The following is a 26,819-nucleotide window of genomic DNA, read 5'->3' on the forward strand; positions in this document are numbered from 1 at the left end:
AAGATAAGTAAAAGTACGAAAAGAATCGATAAAACAACATACGGTCTGGTTTTAACTGCTGCTCAGGAGTAGCTTACCAGTTTCCAAGCGTAGCTGACGTTGTAGGCATCTCGACTGGGATCACGCAGGCGGTTCATGTGCCAAGACAGAGAGGAGTTGACAGGCACAGCGATGACCTGACTCCCCAGAGGCAGACTAACAATAAACACACAATCACGTGAGTAACACAGAAAACTCCAGCAACTGCACAAACCCAGGTCTTGTTGAAATCCCAATCACCTGAGGATATTTTGACGCACAGCAGCAAACCCTGGGATGTTCTCGTAGTGAATGATGTCTGTATGAAGGGGAGCTTCAGTCATCAGGTAAGGACGGGTGAGTGACGGATGCATGAGGGTGTAGCCTGAAAGATAATACACATTAAAATCACATTACTTTAACCTTTTTTTTAGTATTGAACATTACATTTGATATTATTTTTAAGAACATGATTTTTTTTTATTTAATATTACATTTTATAGAAAATGTGAAAAACCTAATTAACTAAACTTTATGACCTTTTCCACTTTTTCTGAACGGCAGAATGACTAAATTACTGTTAAATTACTATTAACTACTACTTTTTCTTCAATAAATTCTTAATTTGCTGCATTAACAGTAGAATGAGGCATTAATGTGTGCTTAACAGGAGCAACTGTAAAATAAAGTGTTACCTTAATTACATTGAACTAAAAACTTTTTTTGGCTGCTGGGCCTATATGTAAATGCCTAATTTGTATATGAAATGTATAACATTTCCTTGCAAGCTGTGCCTATGTTTCCTGGTCCAATAAAGTTTTTAACATACCTAGTAGTTGAAAAGTCACACTATACGGTAACGCACAAAAGCTGCGGCCTGCACAACACAGGGAGAGACTTCCTTTTGTGAGGGAGAGCTATCTCGACTCTTTACTGAACAGCTGGAGACAGCAGGTGCCACTTCATTATCACAGTCATTAAGATAGACTCTCAGGAACAGATAATCACCCTCATTTTATTACATGTAATACAACACAACCTTTTAGTGCAAAGTGGCAATTTCTGGTGGGCTTATCGAATTGTTTTAATATGTATTAAGTGGAGGTTAACAGTGTTGTAAAATCAGAAATATTTCACCCTGGCATGGAAAAACTAATGGATGTTATTTAGAGCAGGATGAAGAAAGTATAAATGAAAGCCTGTCAAAATGAGGCCAACGTTGCTTAAATTCGTTCTTTGGTGGAGAGTGTTCTACTGCTCTTTTTCAAAAATCACAGTAAGGGACAGCTGATTCCCTTAATGGACTCTTAAAGGTTAACGGCCCTAAGTTCAGTGTTTTGTGTGAGTGAAGATCAGATCTCCAAATTCATGACGGAGTTAGAAAGACATGTTGAAGTGAAGCAAACAAGCTTGGCTCATTTTGGCTAATGGAACCGGGTGGACAAAAGCGATCATCAGAGCACACGTCTTCCTACCTTTATTGTCTATGAGGAATGTATACGAGGCCAGGGAGTCCTGGTAGTAGGTGACATCCTCCAGTATGTAAGCAAGATTCACGTCCACTCCAACTACACCCAGCAACAAGTTCCCAAAGTAGCACGGCCGGCTGACGGTCATGATGAAACCTACAAACGAAAAGAAAGTCTCAGTTTCAATCACACAGCAACGACAATTCCACAACCGCTTAATGATGTTTTATCAAAATGAAGAAAATGAGATACGAGACATTTTACGAAGCAATAAAAATCAAGGTAAATATGACTTGCGAACAGATTTGTGGCTATAATTTCAACTGAACGACTTCCTGTCTAGCAGCCCTATAAGATCAGACCCTGCATTTGTGATTTTTGGCTTCGCTTATAATTTAGGTTTACAGTACATAGCACCATGGAAACGTTCTGGTGCAGAGCCACTTCTACTGAGGTCTTCTGAGCGCATACGGTTTGTCAGAGGGAATGTTAATGTGCCAGACTTGAGCTTGATGCCAAGTTCAAGATCTTAACTTACCGTCTCCCATCTGGTCCGCATAAGGCAAGCTGAAGGAGGCCACGTCGATCATTCGATTGGGGAGGTTGATGTAAAAGCGGCCCACGGTGGTCTCCAGGTTACTGAGCTGGTTTAAAACCATCATACTGCCCTTCACGACAGGCAGGGCGGAACGATCCGGAACGCCGTACTTAACAGAGTTCTGCTCAGCCAGGTCTCGCAAGAAGGCCAGCTCCTTAAGTCCCGTTATTCCTTCTGCGGAGGATGGTTTCAAAAAAAATCATAAAAATTAAAACAGACATCTTTACTCAATATCTATGCGCTATGTGTCTCTTGTGCGCTCATTGGGGTTTGGAACAAAGCTAGTATCAACCAATTTATCTAAATTTTCAAAGATTCTGTGGGTGTTTTGTAAAGGTTTCGCTTCTCTGGCCCATTTAGAGTGCCGCACAGTAATAGAAAGCCATTCATATCCCACACGGATTACTTAACCGCAGAGCAAAAAAAAATCACACTTAATCCATTTCCATCATGAAATGGTGGTTTTGGACCTTTAACAGAAAGAATAGGAGGTTTTTTGTTAGTCGGTCTTTCACTTTTGGAGGAACATACAGTTCTGTTGAATTGTTATTGGACTGGACATAAATTTCAACACTCCAGTCTATTAATCCGACACTGTGACAGGTTTTAATATGTGAATATAATACAACTTGTCATAAATGAACCAGACTTCAAATAAACAAGGAAATATGAGTAATTCCCTGTGTGTGTGTCCTTCAGAGCCTCACAATACCTAGTCAAAGTAGCGCAGCCTGCTTTGCCAAGCTAATCAATCTGAATCATATCTCTGAGTCATCTAATGCATGAAAAAAGGCCTTTCTCAGTCTTTCATGTCACTGAATGACCTTTGATGTATTGTCGCATTTCTCTTTCTTCTTTTCGATGATCTGCATTTTAATTTTCATGATGCCAAACTAATGTATGCTAATGGCAGGCTAATACACGCGGGGAGAGGAACAGCTGAGGAGAGAAACACAATGGAGAGTGGTTTCTTACACTTAAACGTGCGCACACAAAGACCAGAAGAAAGATGAAGGGGGGGGTCAAAACAGCTGAACGTGTTTTTAAAAAAGCACAAACATGCACGCAGGTGTTCACCACGGGCCCTCGTGGCCTGCGAGACAAAGAGTTCATTAAAAAGTTGCACTCCTTGGCTGTATCTCACCGTTCATGAGAGCGTAGGTGAGGATCATGACAGAGTTGTTGAGGTGGCGGTTCTCCTCTTTGACCACGCTCAGGGTTGCTCTCTTTTCGTGCTCGGATGAGTCTCGTGTGGTGACGCCTGATGACAGGTAGATTATCACCATGTCGGTGTCTGTGAGAGGGAAGATGATCCATAATCAATCGTATTGAATATAATATCGTATTGACCAATAAATATTGTAATATATAAAATGTATATATTCTATACATGCAACAACTGTCTGATTCAGCCTTTCTGTTAAAATCTACCTCCATCATAGTTGACTCTTGTCTAGTGTGATTTTATTTTGTGCATTAAAAAAAAAGTATGATCATAAAGACATTTTAGTAACACTTAAATTAAAGTATAACGTATTATAAAGTTATTCATAAAACATGTAACCAAAGTCAAAATGCATGATAACTGCAGATTCTAAAATGTGGTCACATGTTTTAATGCATTATACTTTCTAAAAATGTTGTTGAATGAATTGATAAGCATTATAATGTATTATAACTATCGTTACAAATATTCATTAAACCATGCAATGCTTTATAAATTGTATTATATTAAAAACAATTTATAAAAATACTTCTGTCAACACTAAACAGAAAATAAATGTACGAAACTACACTGTGTTAGTAAATCTAATATACATATGCCTCGACACTTACTAGTCGGCTGTCTGGTGACGTTGCTTGTGTTCCTCAACAACTGAAAGGCTTTCTGGAAGCCCAGTGCATGCTGGGTAGAGCTGTCAGACGCTTTAACGTTGTTGATGAAGGTGCTCATCTTCCTCTTAGTCTCGCTGGTAGCAGGTGAGAGGAAGCTCTTGTAGCACTGATCCAGAGAGCAGGAACGAACAGTATCTGCTATTGTCAACACTGAGATCTGAGGAAAAAAAAAAAAAAAGAAAAGCGAATTGAGTGCCAAAATAGCAAATACAATCACTGGAGGGTGCATGACGACGACGATGACTTACTTTATCGTGCTCGTCGATGGAGTTGAGAATGATTAGGGCAGCATCACGGGCGATCTGGAGTTGGGTCTCAGTGACGGAGGCCCCATGGTCTATGATCACTACAATGTGCTTCGACTGCGGCCTTACTGCCGAAACATACACAGGCCTGCCAACACACAGAAACAAAGATTTACGGTCTACTTATTTGCAGAATGCAAGAACCCTGCACAACGACTTTTCCTGGACTGTGACGGCAAGAAGCCAAGTGTAGTCCTGGCGTGATTCCTGCTCTCTTCACTATAGTGTTTGTGCAAGAGATCCCGCACTCTATTGTGTTGTTTTTGGAAACCCTTTTTAACTTCAACGCTAAGAAAACGCTGCCTATATTGCCTAAATCTCACATATACATCCTATAAGCGGTTTGAGTACCAAATTTGTCGTGCAATCTCCAGAGGAGGAGAGAGGTTGTGGGAACGGCAGCAGAAATGAGCCCATCTTTCAGCACAGGCACACATTGCCCACAACACTGGGTGGCAGATTCCAGTGAGGTTTAGTAGGGGCGACCCTGCATTCCAGTCAAGGGCATGGGGCCTATTGTAACTACATTAAACAGACCTAAAAGGCCTCTCTAGAATGTAATTTACACTCAGCCACACAAGACGCTAAATTCTGAGGTGCCTATGCATACAAATTATGCAAAAAGAGAAAATAACCTTTAAGTTGGTCTGTAGCTAAAACATGAGGACAATGAAAAGAAACTAAGACAAAAAAAGCAAGATCATTTAACGTTTTTTTTTTTTCTTTTTTAAACAAGTACTACTTTTAAAAGAACAGCTTCTTTTAAAAATGCAGTTTTGACATATGTATTTAGATGGTGTGCATGAATTTGTTTTCTTTTTAATAAAGAGAAATGTTAAAAAAGAGTCTTATTGCCAAGCATGCCCTAAAGACAGTGATGACTACAGGATTCGAAACCTTGCCATAGGTTATATCAGCGTTCAAGAGTGAAAACTTTGTACCTGCTCCTGTGCTCGTATGTGCCCTTGCAGTGAAACTTGTGAGCAGGAAACACGGTGAAAATACCCTCCTCTGAGCTGAAGTACTGCCACTTGATCCCTGGATTGGACTTCAGGTTGTCTGCCAGCACTACAGTCAAAGAGAAAGACAGAATTGTTTGAAATGTTTGATATCTTTTGTATTACGCTTTGGCTTAAACACAAAACCAAAACAGGAACAAAAAAATTTAAATTTACAATAATAATTACAAAAAATGAAGGTAAAACAAAAAATGTTATATATTTTATATTAGGAAGAAACAAAACAAAATTAAAAACAAAAAATAAATAAAAATATTAAAAAAATAAATAAAATAAAAGGTAAAACAAAAATTTTAAATATTTTGTATTACCTTACGGCAGAAACAAAACAAAACCAAAACCAAAATGATTTAAAACAAAACAAAAGTTTGTCAAAATATTTTGTATTACTCCATGGCCTCTTCTTAAAGGTAAACTAAAAAAGTAAATAAAATAAATTCAAAACAAAAAAAAAATTATGCATACAAGAACAAACAAACAAACATAAAATAGGTAAACAATTATCACTACTTTGTTTATTTTTTCGAGATAACACTTTGTTTGACTTTTTTTTTTATCCATGTCAATCACAATCACTACTTGCCAAGACATATATCATTATTCTAAGTCTAAAGGTCTTTCATAGAAACATTAGTATCTAAATGTCCCAAACTCCCAAAGACAATCACCCAGAACTAATTTAATATGCCATGCGGCATGGATCTATATGAATGTGGAGGGCATTTGAAGCAGGCAGCTGTAGGTTTTCGTGTCAGTTGAACAGTCCCAGCTGTGTGACGGCCCGAGCCCAGACAAGCTGATCCTTTCCAAACACTCGAGGAGCACAGCGATCACCACTCTGCTGCCATCAATTCCAGCGTTTATTTACTTAACAGGAGCCGGGAAGTGAAGGAAAGTGGGGGAAAGAACAAGAAAAGACAGGAAAAGAAGATCTACAACTGAAAGAGAGGCAGTGGAGGTATTCAAGAGGGCATAAGTCCGATTACATGTTTGATCCTTTTTAAGAACGTACTTTAGGAATGTTATTTGGATCTTTTGTACTAAAACTAAAAAACTAAGAAAGACAGAAAAAGCTGATTTTAAGCCACATAAAAAGGATGAATGTGGGCTACGGGAGGTTACCTGGGTCAAATAAATAAACTGCAATTCACTCATTCCACTTAAACATGGCGACATCTTTAAGTGGTTCAAGTGATTCAAAATGTTAACTCAAACAATACAAAGCCAATATTATATAAATGCAATAAAATGTAAAAAGTAATGAAAAAAAATGTAATATAAAATTAAATTAACCTCTTTTTTTTTATATCTTTTGTATAACCCTTTGGCCTCTTCTTAAAAGCAAAGTAAATGTTTAGGCCAATATTACATAATGTAATAAAATATAAAAATAATGAGAGAAGTAGAGGTTTAGAGTAAACACTAGCTTTGGCCTTTTCTAATTATGTTCAAAATAAACGTAGTTCATCACATTGCTGCGGAAACCTGCAAAAGAAGAAAAATGGATGCTAAGCATGAACAGGCGTCCCAACCACAAATGAGCCATCAATCCATACCCAAAGTATAAACAGGAACTTTACAGCATGTTGACAGCTTTAAAAATCATACGCGTGTGCCGCCCCAGAGAGCTTAATCCAGCATCCCGTGTTTAGAGTAGCTGAGAAGCAGAGATGTGATGCGACACCCCTTCGTTTCACTTTAAACCTTCGCCGAATGCTGCATTTTTCTTCTCGCTCGCAGTGCTGTCGATTTCAGGGTTATTTTTAACTCCGAAAATAGTTGCATTTGCCTCTTCCTCATTTAAACTCTCTCTCATCTAACCAATGGGAATAGCTGTGCATTGCTGTTCATAACAGTGACACTGATGAACCAAAAGCTGTGTCTAAAGTACGCTGTGAATCTAAATAGTACGTCACAGATAATAAACACTAAATAATAAAAGTGCACATTTTCTCATGTTTTTGAGGCTAAAACTGACCACAAAGAAATGATATCCTCAACCTGATAGCAGCATTATTGTGATAATCAAGTGTTTTTTATTAATGATTACTGCTATGCTAAGCTATTAGGCTACGCTAATTGAAAGCTAACTGTAAAACCGTAATGTAAAAATCTTTTTTTTTTAGCATTTACTTAGAATAGAAAAGTCTTATAACATTACTGTTTGATGGATCTGTGCTGCTTAAAAGTATTTATTTCTTAAAAAAATGGCAGCATAAGTTGCGGTACTCTCCAAAAATTTACGGAAGAGAAGAAATCATTTAATACAATTTTGGTTTTCTTTGTGCACAAAAAGTGTTCTCGTAGTTTAATAAAATTACAGTCAAACAACTCATGGACTATTTTAACGCTGCCCCGTGCTGTAAAATGAAAAAAGATCGGAAAAAGATGGAAAAACACGAGGGTAACTAAATAATGACCGAATTTTCATCTTTGGGTGAACTTTTTATTCTGTCAGCAATGAAATAAGAACAGACTTTCAGTGCTCATAAAGTTGAGACGCAGCCTTATGACAGTCGAGGAAACTGAAAAATAAACAGACAGAGATATGAAGAGGAGTAAGGGGTGAAAGAAAGGACACCAAAGGGGGATGTGTTGGGAAATAGGAACCAACCCTACAAACTAAATCAAAGACATCACATCACACTCAAACACAACATTATCTCTCTCTTTCTCTCTCATCACTCTATACTCAAGGTTTTTCCTCCCTCTTGATTGTCTGTTTTCTCCCTCTACCCCCTCTTTTCATCAGTGTTTAGACTAACAGGGATCAAATATGACCGATGACTGCCTGCATGGTTAGCAGGGTCAGTGTTCAGTGACAAATGGAAGGAGAGTGGTAACATGAACTCCTGATGACTGCCTTACAAAAATAAGCATCTGTATGAAGATGAATTGAGATAATCTGTTCTGGATGGAGAGTGAGCGTGTGAGGCCAGAAGAAAGGAGAGTCTGAACCAAGGTGCCGAAAAAAATTGCTGTTAGTGTAATGAATCTGTTGGTGACCCTTTGGTTTATAGACCAGTTCTCACTATTAACTAACTATCAACTGTGACTTTTGTCTCAAAATCCAAATGGGCTGCTTATTAATAGGTAGTTAAGTTTAGTTATGGGTAGGGTTGAGAATAAACCATTAATATGTTCTTTATAAGTATCAGCCAATATACTAGTAAAATGCATGCTTATAAGTAACTACTATACTAAAGTTTTAATAGTGAAATGTATAACGGGGGACCTATGTAATCCAATTCACAATATAATCGGATTATTTTAAACATCTTTATTGAAAGAAATCAAGTTATCAGTTGGATTCAGACCAACCACTTAATCCGTTCCAAATGTTATACTGAATATGCTGACTTGGTATTCCTTTATCTTGTGTATAAACTAGAGGCTCGGGAGGCTTTCCCACTGCAAAAACACTGATGTATCTGATCTGTTGAAACCGGCGCTGTGTATAAAGTGATAAAAACATACACTTCCCAATTAGTGAGGTAGAGCAGGTATGAATGGGGGAAAGAGCACAGCGTTACAAAGCTGTGGTCACTTAAAAGGGAAAGGAATAAAAACAGAGATGAGAGGAGAGAACATAAAGCATTTCCACAAGCAAATGAGCAAGGTCACATATTCAACAGCCTTGTTCATTTTTTGTCTCACTCTAAAGGCCAAAAAAATCTTTGAAGATTTGACGTCAGGAAAGCAATATTGTTCTTTGCAAATGGTTGCTATGGCAGCAGCTGGATAAGTGAAAATTGGCTTTGGGTTTTTGAAGCTTAGACACTGTGTGTGTGTGTGTTTTATACAAACCAGAGTTGAGGTCTCGTCCTGGGTTGAAAGCTCGACTATTGACGGTAGGGGAGAGACGATCACAGCTGATGGTCTTCGAAACATTGGTGTTAAAATTACCATCAAATCTGAAATCAGAGAGAAGACAGTACATCACTACAGATTCTTTTAACCAGCGATAATTAGAAAGTGACACTGAAGAAAACACGGTTTAGTACTTGAGCGCTGACTGTTCAGTTTGTTCAAGGCCTCGGTCGTGAACAAAAATGAAGCTGAAGTGTTTCTTATTCTATAATAACAGCTTTTACAGTTGTGTGGTAAAAACCCCCTGAGGAAGACTGCGTCGATATCTATTTCTACCAGCTGCACAGCTCTTGTGCTGAAGATGAAAGAGAAAGATGGAGGGATGCAGTCTGAGGGGAGAGAAGGATGACGAAGAGCAGATGGGAGAACCCTTTTGATTTTATTCACAGCATCCAACACTTTTAGACAGGCATGAAGAGGCAAATTTATATATAAAATATAAATATATAAATATAAAAAGAAACTGAACTGCTAAGATTCTTATAAATATTTATTGAAAAATATTTTATTCAGCATATATGCATTAAATTGAGTTAAAAGTGAGGTTTTTAATGCAGGAAAAAACTCTTTCAAACTCACAATTAATCAAAGAATCCTGAAAACAATACACACACACAAAAAAAAATCGTACTATTACATTTAAGAACGAAATATCAAATCATATTTCCACATTAACATTTAGTATTTTAGTGTTCATACTGAAACGTACGTCTATTTGACTTGGCTCATAACAAGCCAATGTAATGTGCAGAGTTATATGGTCGATTCCATGTTGACAGCATTGATTAGTGGCACAGTGGGCATTATTGTTCAGGAACTCGGCCAAATTTATCATTAACAATCATGAGTCTTGTCTATTCAGAATGTGCTGCAAACAAATCATATTTTATAGCCGCCCGTGCTGCCGTTTCAGGTCTCTGCCTGCACTAATCGAGCACTGATCTAAGCAGTGTCTCCAGAGATCCTGCACTGCCACACTCGCTTTCATCTCCCTTATGACTTAACGAAAACACTGCTGCACACACACACACTATCTCTATAACAAGCTCTAGCCATCATTTCCTCATCATCCGCCAACCGAGCCTATTCTGACAGAAGATACTGCATATATCCTCCCCGTTCTTTGCTGCTATCCCCTAAATGCATCGCATTTGTCCTTTGCCACATGTACTAGGTGTGTTCTTTTCCTTCACCCATTACTAAACTAGTGTCTTTCTCACCATCGGGTTCATTTCTCTCTCCCCATTATCGTCGTCTCACAGAGCCGGAGCGGGGCTGCGGTTTGATTGACGGCTGCTGTGATGTGCAAAGCGCTTTGAACTTCAGACATTTAATTCCCATCAGGCCCTAGTCATTAGAATTCTCCTTCAACACACTTTACATGTGGTGGCAAAGCAAATGTGCTAGATAAAAAATAAATTTGCAAGCTGCTTTGAATTTTACATCAGAAAAAAGACGGGAGAGCAAGCGAGCAAAAGGGAAACGGGGTTGGGGGAGAACGAGCGAGAAAATATATATTGAATAAAAGCTGGAAACTTATAGAGACTTGTTTGATTTTGGGTTCAATATGCAAATTAGGGCCTGTGCAAAAACATTCAGAAAGAATGAGGAAGGGGGGGGTTAAAGAATGAATGGAAAAACAAGCCCTCAGGTATTGTTCGGCTTGAATGGTGTGTAAAACGCGCCTGACTGAAAATAACCAAGAACTTGAAACACATCAGCTGCTCATTTCTAATTACACATTTCAATTTCAAAGCGTACGATTTCAGTCCACATAATAAATTATTCTAAAATTGAGGCCAACCTTTACGATCTCAACCGTTAAAACTAAAAATTCCAATTAAATGGGAGTTTGATTGTTGAAAATTTATACAATAATTATGACTATGGTGCCAGTTACGTTAGAAACATGCGTTTCATTTCTCTCCTTATATTTAAAGAAATAATAATACATTTATTTTAAACATATGATGCAGTTTACAAAATGCATGTACCAGTTTACCATTTTTAAAAGAAATAATAATATAATTAATATACTGTATTTTTTTTTTGTTTGTTAGATGTTATAACTGACACAAAGGAAATGAACACTTGGCCAAAAAAAAAAAAAATTTCACGTAATATATCAGGTGACTTAAATCTACAATCAAGCATTACAACGCATTACAAAAGCATTTCTAGAAGAAAGTCTAATCTGTGTCTGAACACGGTCATTAGCCTAATATCTCTTTATTAATACAGTTTATGAGCAGCAAACGCTTTTAGCCTCTTAATATTAAACTAAACAAAGTGGTGTCCTCATGTACCGAGATGAACTCCTCATTTAGTGGCACTTCATGTTTGACAGTGACAAGAAAAAGCCCCTGTGATTTTATTCCACAGCTAATAGAGTGCTGGCAGATCGGTGACGTCTCGCCACGCGGCTAAGATAAGATGCACGTACCACTGCGGTATCAGCTCTGTCTGTCACACACACACACACACTTACAGTCTCACTGCGTCTATCAGAGCAGGCTTCATTAGCACAGCGGTCTCCGAGAGTTAAGAGGGAGGCTCAAGGGGGATTATGGGAAAAGAGGTTCCCTATTTTGCCCTGCATGGACTCGGGAAAGCATGCAGTCCGGCAGAGCAGCGTTTAAGACCCCTTTATGGTGACTTAAGCCCCTCTTCACGCCCCTTTTCTGCATCCCTCTCTCTCTCTCACACACAGTAACGCCGTCTTTATTAGCTCAGGCTCAGTTTGTCCAAACGGTCTGGCTCCAAAAGGATTGGGAGATACAGACCGGATTAACAGTTAACAGGGAATGAGAAAAAGAGTGAAAGAGGGAAAAGAGGAAATAAAGAGAATGAGAGTTTGTTTGGGGGTGAAGAAACCCTAGTCAAGAAATGTTAGAACCTAGTATAAGAAATGTTAGAACTATATATATATATATATATATATATATATACATACATACATATATATATATATATATACATACATATATATATATATATACATATATATATATACATACATACATATATACATATATATATATATATATACATATATACATATATATATATATATATATATACATATATATATACATATATATATATATATATATATATACATATATATATATATATATATACATACATACATACATACATACATACATACATACACATACTTTTTGGAAAGAAACTGCCTCACTAATGTGGTAAAATTTTCCAAAATAAAAGTTTGTTTACATTATATGTATGCGTGCTGTGTATATTATGCAAATATAAATTCACAAACATACAGTATTTTTTACAATACTGTTATATATTTTATACATAGTTTATACATTAATATTGTCATATTTGATATTAAATACATATATTTGTAATATAAAAACACAACATATTTTTCTTAAAAAACATATATATACACACGTTTTTATATATATATATATATATATATATATATATATATATATATATATATATATATATATATATATATATATATATATATATATATATATATATATACACACACATAATAAATATATAAAGTATAAACACATTGTGTTAATCTTATTTTGGCATGCAATTAATCATTTGAGAAATTTGTTTGATCAAAATTACAGTAAAACAGTAATATTGTGAAATATTATTACAATTTCAATAACTGTATTTATATATACCTTAATATTACTGTTTGAACATACACTGTGTTTAAAATTAACATCAATCTACTTGCATTCAAATATTTTAGCAAAATTGAACAGAAAGTTTAAAAGAACAGAATTTGGAAATTCGAATATCCTTAAAAGGCTGAAAATTATACTGGTTTCATAACCATACATGTGCGTCGTGATGTTTAGATGGCACCTAAAGTACTTCAAAGAATATTATGGCATTACCACGGTCCAAAAAAAACATGGTATTTCCTTAGTACCAGTGATAACGGCTGTAGACTTATCACATGTGCATGTGGAGGCTGTAGACTCCACATGCACACACTTCAACATCATTAGTTTTGCAGACCATCCTTTGGGCAATGCACCGACACTTAAATCCCCCTAAGCAGAGAGAGAGAGAGAGAAGTCGATCACATGAGTCCTGAGTAAGGGGCTATTTCTAGATGGCTTCATCGCTGGTTAAGTGTAGCAGAAGGCAGTGGGGGTGAGTGTTGATTAAAGCATTCTCCTGTGCCAGAGGTCAGCGCTCATGGGAGAACAGACACCGCTGGGATGTATGATGGGGATGTGACATCGATATGGTGCGAAACATTTGATCTTTCGGCCGTGACTGGGCTTTATGAGGGCAGCTGAACTGAGGTCTGATAGAGGACACAATGCCGGAGCAGATGTCATATGGAAACTTTAAATCTCTAAAAAACCTTGTCTGAAAAAAAAAAACCTAGTTTTGCAAAGAAAACATTACCAAGATGGCCACAGAGTTAACTGAAGAACAACTTTGATTGGACGCGGCAGGTCACAAGATATCAATGCGCTATACGCACCATAAGGGTAGACCACCCTCAAGCAAAAAAAAAAAAGGCTTTACTAGAGATCACTGATATGTCTGGATTATTCTGCAAACCTACTTGTCCCTTCACTCTTCACAAGTACTCTTCACTTCTAGTTTTGAAAAATGTACATTATATTGTTCATCATGCTGTCATAATGAAAGCCTTTTCAAAAACTCACAAACAGGATGTAACATGATAATATCAAGGCGGTGTATAATACATTCCTTTGTTGAGAAAACCTGAAGAGGCGGTTACATAAACATCGATGAGTTGATTGGGCAGGTGTGTGAAGGTTTAAGCCAAGTGATGTGTCATTCATAAATACATCCAAGTGTTGTCTTGTAGGATAAAGCAGCTCCTAGCTAGCTCTTTTATGCTTTTTCATCAAGCCTCAGGTGATACACTGACTTTGATACTGGACACTGGATGACATACTGGAAAACCTGAAGTAAACTTCTATTTGTAGTCTTCTAAACGCCTACTGTAATTTTACATCCCTTCAACACATCGTAAAAGATGTTTCTGTGCCTTGGGGACAGAGACATTTTCCAAAACAGCTCTTTGAGAACTGCACATTTCCTGCACTTTTTTGACAAACACAAACTTTATCTCAAAGGAAAAAAAAATTGCTTTTTTTTTTTGTTTTTGAAAGAAGTATTTTATGCTCACCAGGGCTGGCCTTTAATTGGTCACAGTAAAAAAAAAACATTAATATTGTGAAATATTATTTCAATTTAAAACATCTGTGTTCCATTTTAATGTAATTTATTTCTGTGATGACAAAGCTGAAAATTTTCAACAGTCATTAGTGCAGTCTTCAGAGTCGCATGATTCTTCAGAAATCCTTTTAAGGTTTTGACTTGGTTCAAGAAAAAAAAATGCTCTGATTAATAGAAAGCTCAATGCATTCTTACTGAAAAAGAATACATTTCTTAAAAATAAAAAATGGAGCTAAAGGCTGAAGCATACACGCAATGGTAAAGCAAATGTAGAGGAAAAATTATTCATTTGTATAACCAGCAGAACCGGAAAAAAATGTCAAATGATAGTGAAGGGATGCAGTCAGGAAAAAATATATACCGATAATATGTGAAAAAGACATAGCCGAGAAGGTCAACGGACGATGGCGAACATCCTCCAGACAGAGATAAAGGGTTGCAGAGAAGATGAAAATTCAGAGAAGTAGAGCCAAACATGATGTGTCTGGATGTGTAAGACAGAGTCAGACAGAAGGGAGGGACAGTTAAGACACAAAGCAGACAAAAGATGCAGCAAGAACTCTGCAAACTGCCATGAGAGAGAGAGAGATTAGGTTTGAAAGGGCAGTCTGACGGCTGAGCTAACTAATCATTCCCTTTCGGTGATTTAAACGCAACGTTTGTGGCATTTAAAAATGCGTTCCTCATTCACATAAGCTTAGTCACACCCATTACACATGCACACGGTAAAATCAGTAAACTAATCAAACAACGATGACACAGACTTCACATTCACACATGCTTTAAATGCACTTAAAGGTGCTGTGGAGGGGGAAAAAGTTACATGAAAGGAGTAATAAATGAGTACTCACTCCATCATGGAGGGAGGGATGGTGCAGCAGTCCTGGATGGCTGTGAGGGGGGATGTGAGGTGGGCTGTGTAAGACGCTTCCACCACCTGCTTGTTCCTGTTCACCACATCCAGATACCGGTTAAACTTCTCACGGATCTTTTTTGCTAGCTGAAAACAATGAAAACAGATGTATTAATATATATGCACAGCGCATTTCAATATTGTGTTCCTGATAAGCAGGTAAACTACTATATAGGGGTTCAATTTAGCTCACAAAAAATGAAAAACCGTCATTATTTACTCCGACTTCCTCCAAACCTGCATGAGTTGTGTTAAACACAATTCTGACATTGGATATACACTGATATTCTATGCTAAATAAATCCAAACAGTTGACAGAAGCCAAGTTGTTTTTTTTCCTACATATTATCAGATCACCAACACTCTTCAAAATATAATATTTAAACAACTCAAGAGTAAATGATGTCAGTTTTAATTTTTAGGTTTAGATTAGCTTTAATTTTTGCCACCCAATTATTTTGGTAAAAAATGTCAATGCTGTTTCAATTTCAAACACTATTTTCATTTTTCGGCAAACAAAAAAACTAAAATAAAAAATGATTATTTAAACAATAATTAATTTATATTAGTATTCCAGTGTTTCCAAATGAGACCGAACTGTTTGAGAATTTATTTTGGTGCCTTTGGTTTGAGATGACCTCTCGAATCAATGCTGTCCTTTTTATAAACATAGTATAAATTAATGAAAAATCACTTTGATGTACACACGTCTTGTTTGAGAACTCCCTTTCCATTAGTCCTGTGAAATAAGCTGAGATTAATTCGCTTTCCAAATCTAGTCCTGCACTCTACATCAAAGAGAGCTTGAACTAACCTTGGAGACTAGTAATCGATCACCATTAGACATGCATTGTCAGCCACTGCAGTGCCACAGGCACTGGGAAAATGGTTTGGTGCTATAAGGAAAAACTGAGTTCATAAACCAGAAGAGGTTTCAAAAATCTGGGATGTTGTTTTAGCTTTGGGTCTATACTGCAGTCGTGTGAAGTAGTTACGGCTGATTAACTTTGTTTCTGTGAATTCTGGTTTACCCGTTGCAGGCCGAAGCTCCCTGGAGAAAGTTATTAACTAGAGCAGCAGCTCAGCTAAGGGTTTCTGTAAATTACTGACACATGAGCCATTTTCTTTTCACCAGATGTTGCAGTAAAACCAAAACATACAGTGATGTTCCAATCTTGCATAAACGACAACAACTTTTACGGAGGACTTGAATTTTAAAACAAAATCAAATGATAAATCTCTTTTTCCAAGTCATGGATTGGAGAAATGTACCATGACCCATTAACTGTGAACATCCAATGAGCTGACTGTTTCAGCCATTAATGCTAAACTTCAATGTTATTCTTTCAAGTTCACGATCCAAGGGAAACATCCCCACTTCAGGCATGTCAGAAAATAGCACTAACCAACCACGTATCTAATTTTGTAGAATCTAATCAAACTTTCAACTGTCTTGAAAAAGGGAGAAAGATAATTGCTTAAAAGGTTGTCGCGCTCAATCCACAATATCAACTACTTTTTTGTATGAAAATGAAACATACAAGCTACCGTTAATGTCAAGTGGTCTAATTCATAAATATCTTATGACAAACTGTGTGACAATTAGTTTGGGTATTTCACAAGGTCTGTCTGTGTCCTAGCTCATTAAAATGGTGACATTAGGCGAAGACAGGTTTTCTTTGTCTTTGTGTACCTACAAGACATGGACATGATCCTAATTGGTGCCATTTTCCACTGGGGTGCCTTTTCAACTTGCACAAACAGCAGTGCCAGGCCTTCATTACCATGTGTGCATGTACACGGGACTGGCAGATGCTGACAGCATTGCCAAACGAGCAACTGATGAAAGTCACATTTTTTTAGAGGAGCCCAGAATAATGGGATTTGTAGTTACAGATGTGAACGTGTTATTTTATAACCTTTACAATGGTTAATAAAAGAACAACTAGAAATGTCAGCTAAAACAATAAATAAAGCAAAGGACAATACAAAGCAGCGCAAAAGGAGTCATGAGCAGCCACGCTGTAAAAAAAATCATTGTGAGTTGAACAGTAATAGACAAAAAAAATCAGTCAGTTGGTTAACGGCAGCTTTCGTACTTTATACAGTAAATAACTTTATTAACTGCTTATTTAAATATGTTTAAATTAGATTCTTTGGAAGTAAAAAAGAACAAATGGTATGATTTATAGCTGTGAATTTTCAGAATTCCTTGCATAACACTTCACATTTAGGTTTTTTTTAATTGAAAAAATGTTCTTCTTATCGGTGGTGTACATTAGACTTTTACCTGACATATGATGTTGTTAAATTTATTGCATTATTTCAGTATCGTGTGTTACCATGACGGTGGTGCTTTCATTCATCCCCACCTGTTTATAGTGGATTTCAGTACTTCAGTAGTTTGGTATAGGCCTATTACCATTATATTGCCGTCACAGTTTTTATTGTAAAGTTGTGGCAACCGTAGCTGCCGGTATTTTAATGTATATTTATTTATTTTTGTTTACAGTGCTAGACCTGACACAATAACTGTACATACATCAATAATAACAAATAATAAACATACATGTTACTCCTGCAAAATAATGGCAATCAAAGCTGTTCAAATACGACAAATTTCTTGGCTAACGTGCAAGAATAGTTCACTTTCTAATGGGTTTTAGAAGGTTTTTACGTTGAATAAAATGATGTCTGGTTAAAACCACTTGAGACACACACAAGCTTGATTTTTTATACTTTCAAGAACACACAACGGTTTAACAATCTGAGGTATGGTTCAATTATGCATGTTGCAGAACAAAAATTCACACACTTCATTTTATTTAAAATAACCATTAATATTTCCATATTCTTTTTTTATTCCTCAACAAATTCTTGAATATGCTAATTCTCACTCTGATTTTAGACAACAAACAGAAGAGCTCTATTAAACCGAAACTTAAATTAGGTTAATTTAATGCAATACAGATTTCAGAGCTAAGAATAGACTGTATTTAGGGTGCATTACCATACCGCAAAATAATATAAAAATGCATTTCTACATTTCTCTCATCCCTGTGTACACACTGCTGTATATAATCAACCATTTGAACTCAAACTAGTTTTCGTACATTCATGCACGCACTCCTCTTAAGTAATCATTTTAATTCTTCGTCTACGTCTCCATCCCTTTTTATACGAGTACATTTAGTGCCAATTAATGAGGAACAACAAAACGGCATTATAGCATGACAAAGCCTGAGTCACTTCATAATCAAACACGTTCAGGTCTCGATTGCCTCAGCAGGCAGAACGGTTTATCAGCGTCTACCCCCAAAAACCCTGTTTGGCAATTAGCTGTCGAGGTGTCACTAGGAAAACCTGCCAGCGATCGGCTGAATCTCTCACCAGCAGCCGGTAAATAGCTGCAGGTGAGAGAGAACGAAAGAGAGAGAGAGAGAGAGAGAGAGAGAGAGAGAGAGAGAGAGAGAGAGAGAGAGAGAGAGAGAGAGAGAGAGAGAGAGAGAGAGAGAGAGAGAGAGAGAGAGAGAGAGAGAGAGAGAGAGAGAGAGAGAGAGAGAGAGAGAGAGAGAGAGAAAGAGAGAGAGAGAGCGAGAGAGACACCGCATACACGAAGAATTCACACAAAAGGGCTTCTCTTGGCACGGAAACCCAAGTGAAGAAGAGTAACAACCTGTCCGTTCTTGCTCAGGGCGTGTGTGTGTGTGTGTGCATGTGTCGCTGAGAAACACATTCATAGGGTACGAGCTCAGTTGCTGCCACTCATGCTGATTTGTTTTGAGGCTGGTCAGAATAGAGTGTATTAACATCGAAAGCTCTTTATGCCTTACAGCAAAAACAGAAGCTGAAGTAGGCAAGAGGGAGAGGCCCATGGCAAGAATAAATCACACAAGTGCATGACAGGCTTACTGTCTTATAACTGACGGAGAAGAGAAATGCATTCCCACAGTTTCAGATGGAAAAGTACTGAAATGAAAATCCATGGTTACTGTGGCCTGAATTATTGTTTTTCTTTTGGCTGTGATGGTACATATGCACACACTATATACACAGTTGTGCTCATTAATGCATCTCACCATAAAAAATATTTTTGAGATAAAATCGCATAAAAACAAAAAGTGGGGATCATAAAAAAAAGAAAAAAAAAAGTCTGTATAACAAATGTATAGACAAAAACTACAACTTACAGATTCTCAAGGAGGCAACTGACATGATTTCTAACTTAAATGGAAAAAAAGATAAAAAGTTATATTTTGTTAATCTTTTTATCCTTTACGTAACCATTTTACACTGAAATAGTGTGTACTCATAACTTCAGCATTACCCACATTAAACCGTGACAACATAATTTTAAAATAACTTAAAATAGACATTAATGCCATGGGTGTGATACAAATAATTTTCCTGTCTCGCTCTATTAAAATGTTATCCATACTGACAGACAGGCATGTTTGTAATTAAACAAGCTCTTCTCCTAATAGCGCAGACTTTTGAAATGGTTTCTAATCAGAGAGTTTTGATCATGGGCCAAAAGCATTTATTTTAGAAAGAGCTAAAGCATGAGCAACCATCTTCTCATTTCTCCAGAGCTTGTTAGGGAGGGACATGGTGCAGTCAATAGAGGTTGGAATTAGTGTTTCAGCAGTAGAAAGCACAAAGATGGCTTCAAAGACAGCAGACAGCAACTGCAGAATTTTAATGGGTGTCCTTTGCCCCTCTAGACCACACACACACACACACACACACACACACACACACACACACACACACACACACAGAGAGAGCACTCGGTATCAAGGGATGATGATCAGTAACTCACCTGCTGCACCTCTGTTTCACCATTTGAAGTCTTCTCCGTGTACACAAAGGAGTTGAAGATTCTCTGCATGGAAAAGAACAGAGAACAGTTGCTGAAAGTTGACAATTAAAAGTAAGGAGCTGCTAGAAGGAAAGGAAAAAATAGCAAATGACAGGTAGAGTATTTGGCAGAATTTATCCAAAGGCACCAGAACTTTTGGTTAATGTCTTTTTTTGGTTATCAGTAGTTTGACAGTTGTTTAAAATAGTGTAAAACAGTTTTTCAGAAATAACCTACTTCATTTCCAAGAGGCAGCACAACAGAATACTGTTTTTAAGGTTACATTTCCTTCACAGCAAAAAGAGCTAAAGAGTCTCTCTCAAAAGTGGGATTCATTCAAGTAAATTAGTTCATTCGAAAGAATCAATTAAAAACTATTCACCATTCTTACCCAAAAACACACTCATTACTTTTTTCCCCATTTATCATGAAACATTTAACAATATATAAGTTTTCAACTCGCTTATACAAACTAGACTTCAATATGAACCGTTTTATAGTGAAGCAACTTTGGTCATGCTTTATTTTCAGTTTTAGTTCTTTACTAAACTTAACTAGGCCTTTTGCCTCAAGCTCCTAATTTCCTGCTTAAGGAAGTTGTTAAGTTTAGGTATTTGATAGGATTACGGACGTAGAATATAGTCGTGCACAATATGTGGTAGTAATAAGTATTAATAAACAGCCAATATGTTAACAACAGACATTCTAATATACAACTCGGTCCATATACTAGACTGCAGCTTTTAGTTCAGCAAGCTACAAGTTCAAAGTAGCTTCTCCTCAAACATTAAGCTTATGTGATTCACTGATGATAATTATACTAATTATATTTTTTCTTTACAAACTCTCCTTATTACTGAAAGTGCACAGGGTAATTTTTTTATGGCTGAATACCAATAGAAGAGTTTCCAGAAATCACAAGATTTCAAGTTTCGTCTAGTAGCTTTCACCTAAATGTTCCACATATTTTGCCAACATGACGCTCACCGTAGACGCAAACACTAGATAAACACCTAAAGCCAACAATCACATTACATACTGCACAAAAGCTCACCAAACATTTGTTTAAATAAGACTGCAGATGTTCGGTGTAAGCCTCCCAATTCTGGGCTAAATGAGCTATGGAAAATTAAATCTTTCTATGTCTACACCTTACCATTGTAAACCTTCGAAAATAGCCTACAAGCTCAACAGTTCCTCACAAAAGACGATATTTGCTCTTTGCGCGCCTCATTACCATGGCAATCCTGACACAAAATATCGCTGCGGAATGTGTCATAACAACTTGATGGATTCCCACCCCGTCCAAAAAATCACTCAGCGTTAGGAGGACTGATGATCTTTAACACTTAAGAAGAGAAGAGACTCTTTTAGTCAGTGTGTAATGTGTCTGAGGTCAGGGTGGTCACCCACATTAAAGATGATGAAACAGGCACATGTCCTCACTCACCTAAGACCTGGAATTTCATCACGAGGGCATGTTTATAAAAAGCAAAACAAACTCTGGGTGATGTATGGATGAGCCCCACCTTTGTGAATAAAGCTCCAGACACAGAAGCTGTGGAAAACTAAGTGAAAGAAGAAACTTGTCATTTCAGACCCTTCTTGTAAAATAAACACAGGCACAAACACAAATAGCACACCGGGCACCAGCGCAGGTCTTTCCCCGGTGTGGTGGGTTTGTTTTTCGAACTGCTCCGATGGCTTTCACAGCTTTACCCAGACCAAAGAGGAATTTCGCAGCTTGTAACTTGAGAGCCCTCTCAACAAACGTGAAAACTCTTGAGAGGAAGGTCTTTGAGAAGAAAACTGAAAAAAAAAAAGAAAACACAGGGTGCTACACTATTATTACGGATCCAGGATTTCACCTAAACAAACTTTCCTTTAAAGTCTATTCAAGCGTGCTAAACAGCGACCGTTTTTTGAATGCTTTGTGTATGTAAATATGTAAACTAATTCATAAACTGAAGTATAAATCACAGTAAAGGCTCCCAGATTATTCTGAATAGGACGTAACTGAAAAAAGACTTTACGTTTGAAAGAGTCAATGATGACTCTAAATTATTTCCATATGAATTTGATGTAAATCATAAATCCCACAAACAAGTACAAAACGGTTATGTGAATCTTTTGAGTCCTCTGAATCAAAGTATTTTTGTTACCAAGACTTTGTTACCACGAAAATATTTGAAAGCTCCGTGACTTTTCTACTTGTTTGTGATTTTCTGGATGAGGAATTTCAGAGTTTGAAGTGTGAAAGATTCAGTTAATTGATATGAATTTCCCTTCGTCGTTTTTTTTTTTTTTAAAGTAGGGTATCATATATCTAGATTTTTCAAGATCGTGGGAATCATAATTCTTGTTTGGTCTAATTTTAAAGGGTTAGTTCACCCCAAAATGAAAATTCTGTCCTTAAGTACTCACTCTCCTGTCGTTCCAAACCTCGTTCATCTTCAGAACATAGATTAAAGATATTTTTGATGAAATCCTGAGGCCCCCTGTTTGAGAACAACTGCTTTAGGGAGAAAATACAACAAAACTAATATGCAGTCAAAGATTTCACGACCGTCACCGACGTTCACTAGAATTTAAATTATTGTTGGAATTGTTTACAGTCGCATCTGTGACCACTTAAGTCTTGGTCTATAGCCCTACAACAACAAAAAGAAACAGAGTAGCATCAAGCTACGCCACCAGTGCCTGAACTTTTTAAAACGACAGAGGACTCTTCAAGCCCTCTCCAAGTTTGGACTATCCATTGTCTAATCCTCACAGACAAGTTGACATTAAAATGAATGACAAGCTATAGGATTGTAAGCAATAACATACCGCCGTTCAACTGAGTAGGGACAAAGAGACCTATGTGCAGCTGCTTTGGCTCAGAATTTGGTGTCCAGGGCGGTTATTAATCTTGTCAACCCCAGGGTTAATCTTGACTGCAGTTGAATAGATGTCTGGAATGACTGAACCTCATGCTGTCTTTGATCCAGGCTTGTCAAGGCTCCGGCACTCCCTTCAACAGAGGCACGGCCAGGGAGATTGACTAAAACCAAGCCCTCCGCAGGGTGGTTTATTATATCAAGATTGCCATCTCCCTCAGCCTAAAAGCAGCCACTTAACAATTATTGCCTCCACCTTAGGAATGAAACCCATAAGTCAAGTCCATATTTCAATACACAAACAGAAAAGTGCTCCGTCATTCTCCGCATACCTCGTAGCAGTTGCGCAAAGCTAATGGGCACGGATGAGCTTATTGGATTTTAACTGCACACGCTCTTCCGTAAAGTTTCCAGGCATTGGTTGAGGAAACAGCTGATGCGCTGTGGGAGCGGAATAACACTGGAGCCGCGGCGTTGATGCTCGGCAGCATTTCCATTAAAATGGTGCGATGGAGGGGGATAAACCTATTAGCAATTCAGTCATCTTCAAAGGCCAGAGCCCATCCAGCTAATCCTCATTAATTTGGGATTGTACAAGGGAGTGAAAGGGTGTGCTCACACAACGCAATGAGCAGAAAAGGTGCCTTAATCCTCTCTTTAGGCCTACAAGGTCTAAATCATTGGACTGACCCTCCCTTAACACTGCAGTGAAGATATAGGTTAAACAGCAGAAATGCGTTTTTGCTCTGAGGTAAGTCAACGCAAAACATAAACATAACAATGACTTAAAATCCTGACCTTTTTATTTAATTCATCTGTAACCAATTTGAGGAGTAAAAGTAGATGTTACATAAAATAATAAAGTCACTATGAATGAGAGTTTGCTAAAACAAATATTTGGCCATATGGTGGCTAGCCAAGTGATGTCATTGGGCAAGAAATGTTGTTTCAGAGGAAAAGCAAGTGATTACATTTTTAAGATTAGAAAAATAATTATAGTTACCCTTTTTTTGGTATTGAAAGGTTCATGTTTTGGTTTTAGGAGTTCCAAACAACAGGTTGACATGCATAAAAGGTCAAAAAACACTAGCGCTTTTAGCGCTACAAAGAAAAAATTAATGCTGGCAATATGCTAATGTTTCATTTTGACGTCAACATTAAATGGCTTGGGATTTGTTTTAAAAATGAATAATTTCAATGATTCAGAGTCAACTCTTTCTGATGAGAGACAATAACTTGACACAGAGTGCTCTTTCATTTAAAACTTTGCAGGATGTTTTCAATCACTTAGAGCTGTGTTACACACTGAATGAAATGTCATTTTCAAAAATCCATAATAGGGGCACTTTAAATTCAATATTATAAGTCATTATGAGACAGTTGCCAAAAATGAAACCTCTATAATTTCTTTTCACCTTCACACCGTCTGTGGAGCTAACCGTTTTGTCCATAATAAGCCTATATTTTTATATTCTTCAACACTGTAACAATACAAAAACAACACAAATTGGACCCACTCAAAACATTTCTTTAGTTTTTCTAAAGAAAAAAAGGAAAGTAAGGTCCTGTAAGGTTTGGAGCAACATGAGGGTGAGTAAATAAAAAAAAATTCATTGCAAGATATCTATTGCCTCCATGGTTGCCAAGTCAGTGGTTTTACCACAAAATTTGCCTACTTTTACACTGTTGCTGCGGGTTAAATTGATCTCCCCCAAAACACAGAAAATGGCAACCCCATTAGCTGCTATCAAAAACATGTGTCATCTCGAAAGCAAATTCCTGACTGTAAATCCACGTGTACAATTTCACAATAAAATGGCAAAACTGAGTAAAAAAATTTTATTCTCAAACGTCCCAAAGAATTCATTATGACCTTTATTTATCTCTTGCATGTAATTTTATTTTCAATCATTGGCTCGACTATTTGTTTTTTTCTGAATGTAGGTCTATTGAAAATTGAATGTGTTTTATAAGAATAACTGACAATATGACTTGAAATCCCATATTTCCTCACTGCAGCTGACAACACCTAGTTGCTGTGGCAGCGACAGGGGAAACTGGGTACAAACAGAGAAGATGAAAGGCCAGACAACAGAAGCCAGTCTGGGATGCTATTGCGATTTCCTGCCGCAGGTACCCCGCTCACCCCTTCCCCCTCCCCCACGCTCAAACTCTCAGAAGCAATGTGCTCATTGCACTACAAAGGCTTCTGCTCTAGAATGAGGCATCCTTCCCTGCCCTCTGATGTGTTTTTTTCTCCATCTCCCTCTTATCCTCTCCCAGTTTCTAAGGATGAGCCACAGACAAGGCAGCACTCAGCATCTGCACCCGAATATGCGGAAATGCTTAATACACACACTGCCAAGAACCAAAAAGCAATTTGAATGTAACATTAACTCACAAATGAATACTGAAAACGCACTATCGATTTAACCACGGAGCAACAGATTTTGATTCCTTACTGACAAAAAGTACCATGCTATTATTGCAGTGCGATGGACATACAGAGAATGCCATGGTTTATAAATATTCAGAAACACATAACTAGAAATCATATTATATATCATGTACATCATAATCATATTATTGCATGTTTAAAATGATATTCAATATTTATACCGGCAATTATGTAGTTTCTCTAAAAAGATTATTTCTTTTTTAATTAAAACGATTTCAACCAATTTAAACATTCAAAATGTATAAATGTATTAATTTTAATTTATCATCATCATTTTTCTTTTATTGCTGGGCAACAATTAATCACATCCATATGTTGAATGTGTGTGTAGGCGTGTGTGCGTGCTGGATATGTTTATTATGTATATATAAATACACACAATGCATGTATATATTTAAAGAAAAGGTTATGTTTAAATATTAAATATATTTAAATATTAAATCAATTATATAATTAAATATACATATGTATATATTTTCTAAATATATACTGCATGTGTGTGACTTATAAATTATATATATTTTATTATTAATAATAATAATAATAATAATAATACATATATTATTTTCACAAAAATGTGAACACAATACATGTGATCAGTAATGTTGTAAGTAATCGTTGTACATCACTAGATTTTTATTCACTAGATATATTTGTGTAGATTCCCTTACTCTTGTATAACCAATGAAATTACATAAGAGAAATAAAAATAAACAATTTAATTAAATAATAACTTCAATTCTTACGAACAGCCAAGAAAAACGTCAAAAGTCATATGTTGTAAGTAACGTCTTTCCTGCATACATTCATCAATACTGTTTGTAAAAAGAGTTACGTATACTGAAGTGCGGCTGACATGTTTCACATTAGTAGTGAATAAACTGAAGTGTGTGTGTTTGTGAGGGGGTTGGGTGGACGAGAAGAGAGCGAGTGTAAAATGAGTTCCACATGCGAGCATATATGGGTGGACTGCATTTATAATCTCACCGAGTTATCAGGTTAATGGAGCACAAGTTGTTTTAATGGTTCTTTAATACCAAAACTTCTCAAACGTATCTGACCATCTGAAACTGAAGTAATGACACTGTAAGGCTAGAGCAAAAATGACTTTGGTTTCCACAGTTACGCATTACTAGCACAGACAAAACACTGCATTCATATACTTTCAAGGTCTTGGACCATGTGCAGTTCAGCCTAGTCTGAGGACTGTCTGGGATGTCATCTTAAGGTGAAAAAAAGTGTGGCGTTAATATAAAAGCATCTCGTAACACATCCAGCATCTATATACTGTCTAAACTGGGATA

At 36.9% G+C, this 26,819-nt stretch overlaps 1 protein-coding gene across 1 annotated transcript in view; it reads right to left on the reverse strand.

Moving 5' to 3' along the window:
• Positions 1-26,819, reverse strand: part of cachd1 (cache domain containing 1) — a 55,719-nt gene that overhangs the window by 14,243 nt on the left and 14,657 nt on the right. The window contains exons 2-12 of the mRNA XM_043242887.1: positions 20,140-20,202; positions 15,256-15,404; positions 9,113-9,219; positions 5,228-5,354; positions 4,230-4,374; positions 3,922-4,138; positions 3,230-3,379; positions 2,026-2,259; positions 1,494-1,643; positions 280-403; positions 78-195 (exon numbers count right to left, since the gene is read on the reverse strand). Coding sequence (XP_043098822.1) covers positions 78-195; positions 280-403; positions 1,494-1,643; positions 2,026-2,259; positions 3,230-3,379; positions 3,922-4,138; positions 4,230-4,374; positions 5,228-5,354; positions 9,113-9,219; positions 15,256-15,404; positions 20,140-20,202 — 1,584 coding nt within the window. The remainder of the gene's footprint in view (positions 1-77; positions 196-279; positions 404-1,493; positions 1,644-2,025; positions 2,260-3,229; positions 3,380-3,921; positions 4,139-4,229; positions 4,375-5,227; positions 5,355-9,112; positions 9,220-15,255; positions 15,405-20,139; positions 20,203-26,819) is intronic.

The sequence above is a fragment of the Puntigrus tetrazona genome, chromosome 6, assembly GCF_018831695.1.
Source record: "Puntigrus tetrazona isolate hp1 chromosome 6, ASM1883169v1, whole genome shotgun sequence".
Lineage (NCBI taxonomy): Eukaryota > Metazoa > Chordata > Actinopteri > Cypriniformes > Cyprinidae > Puntigrus > Puntigrus tetrazona.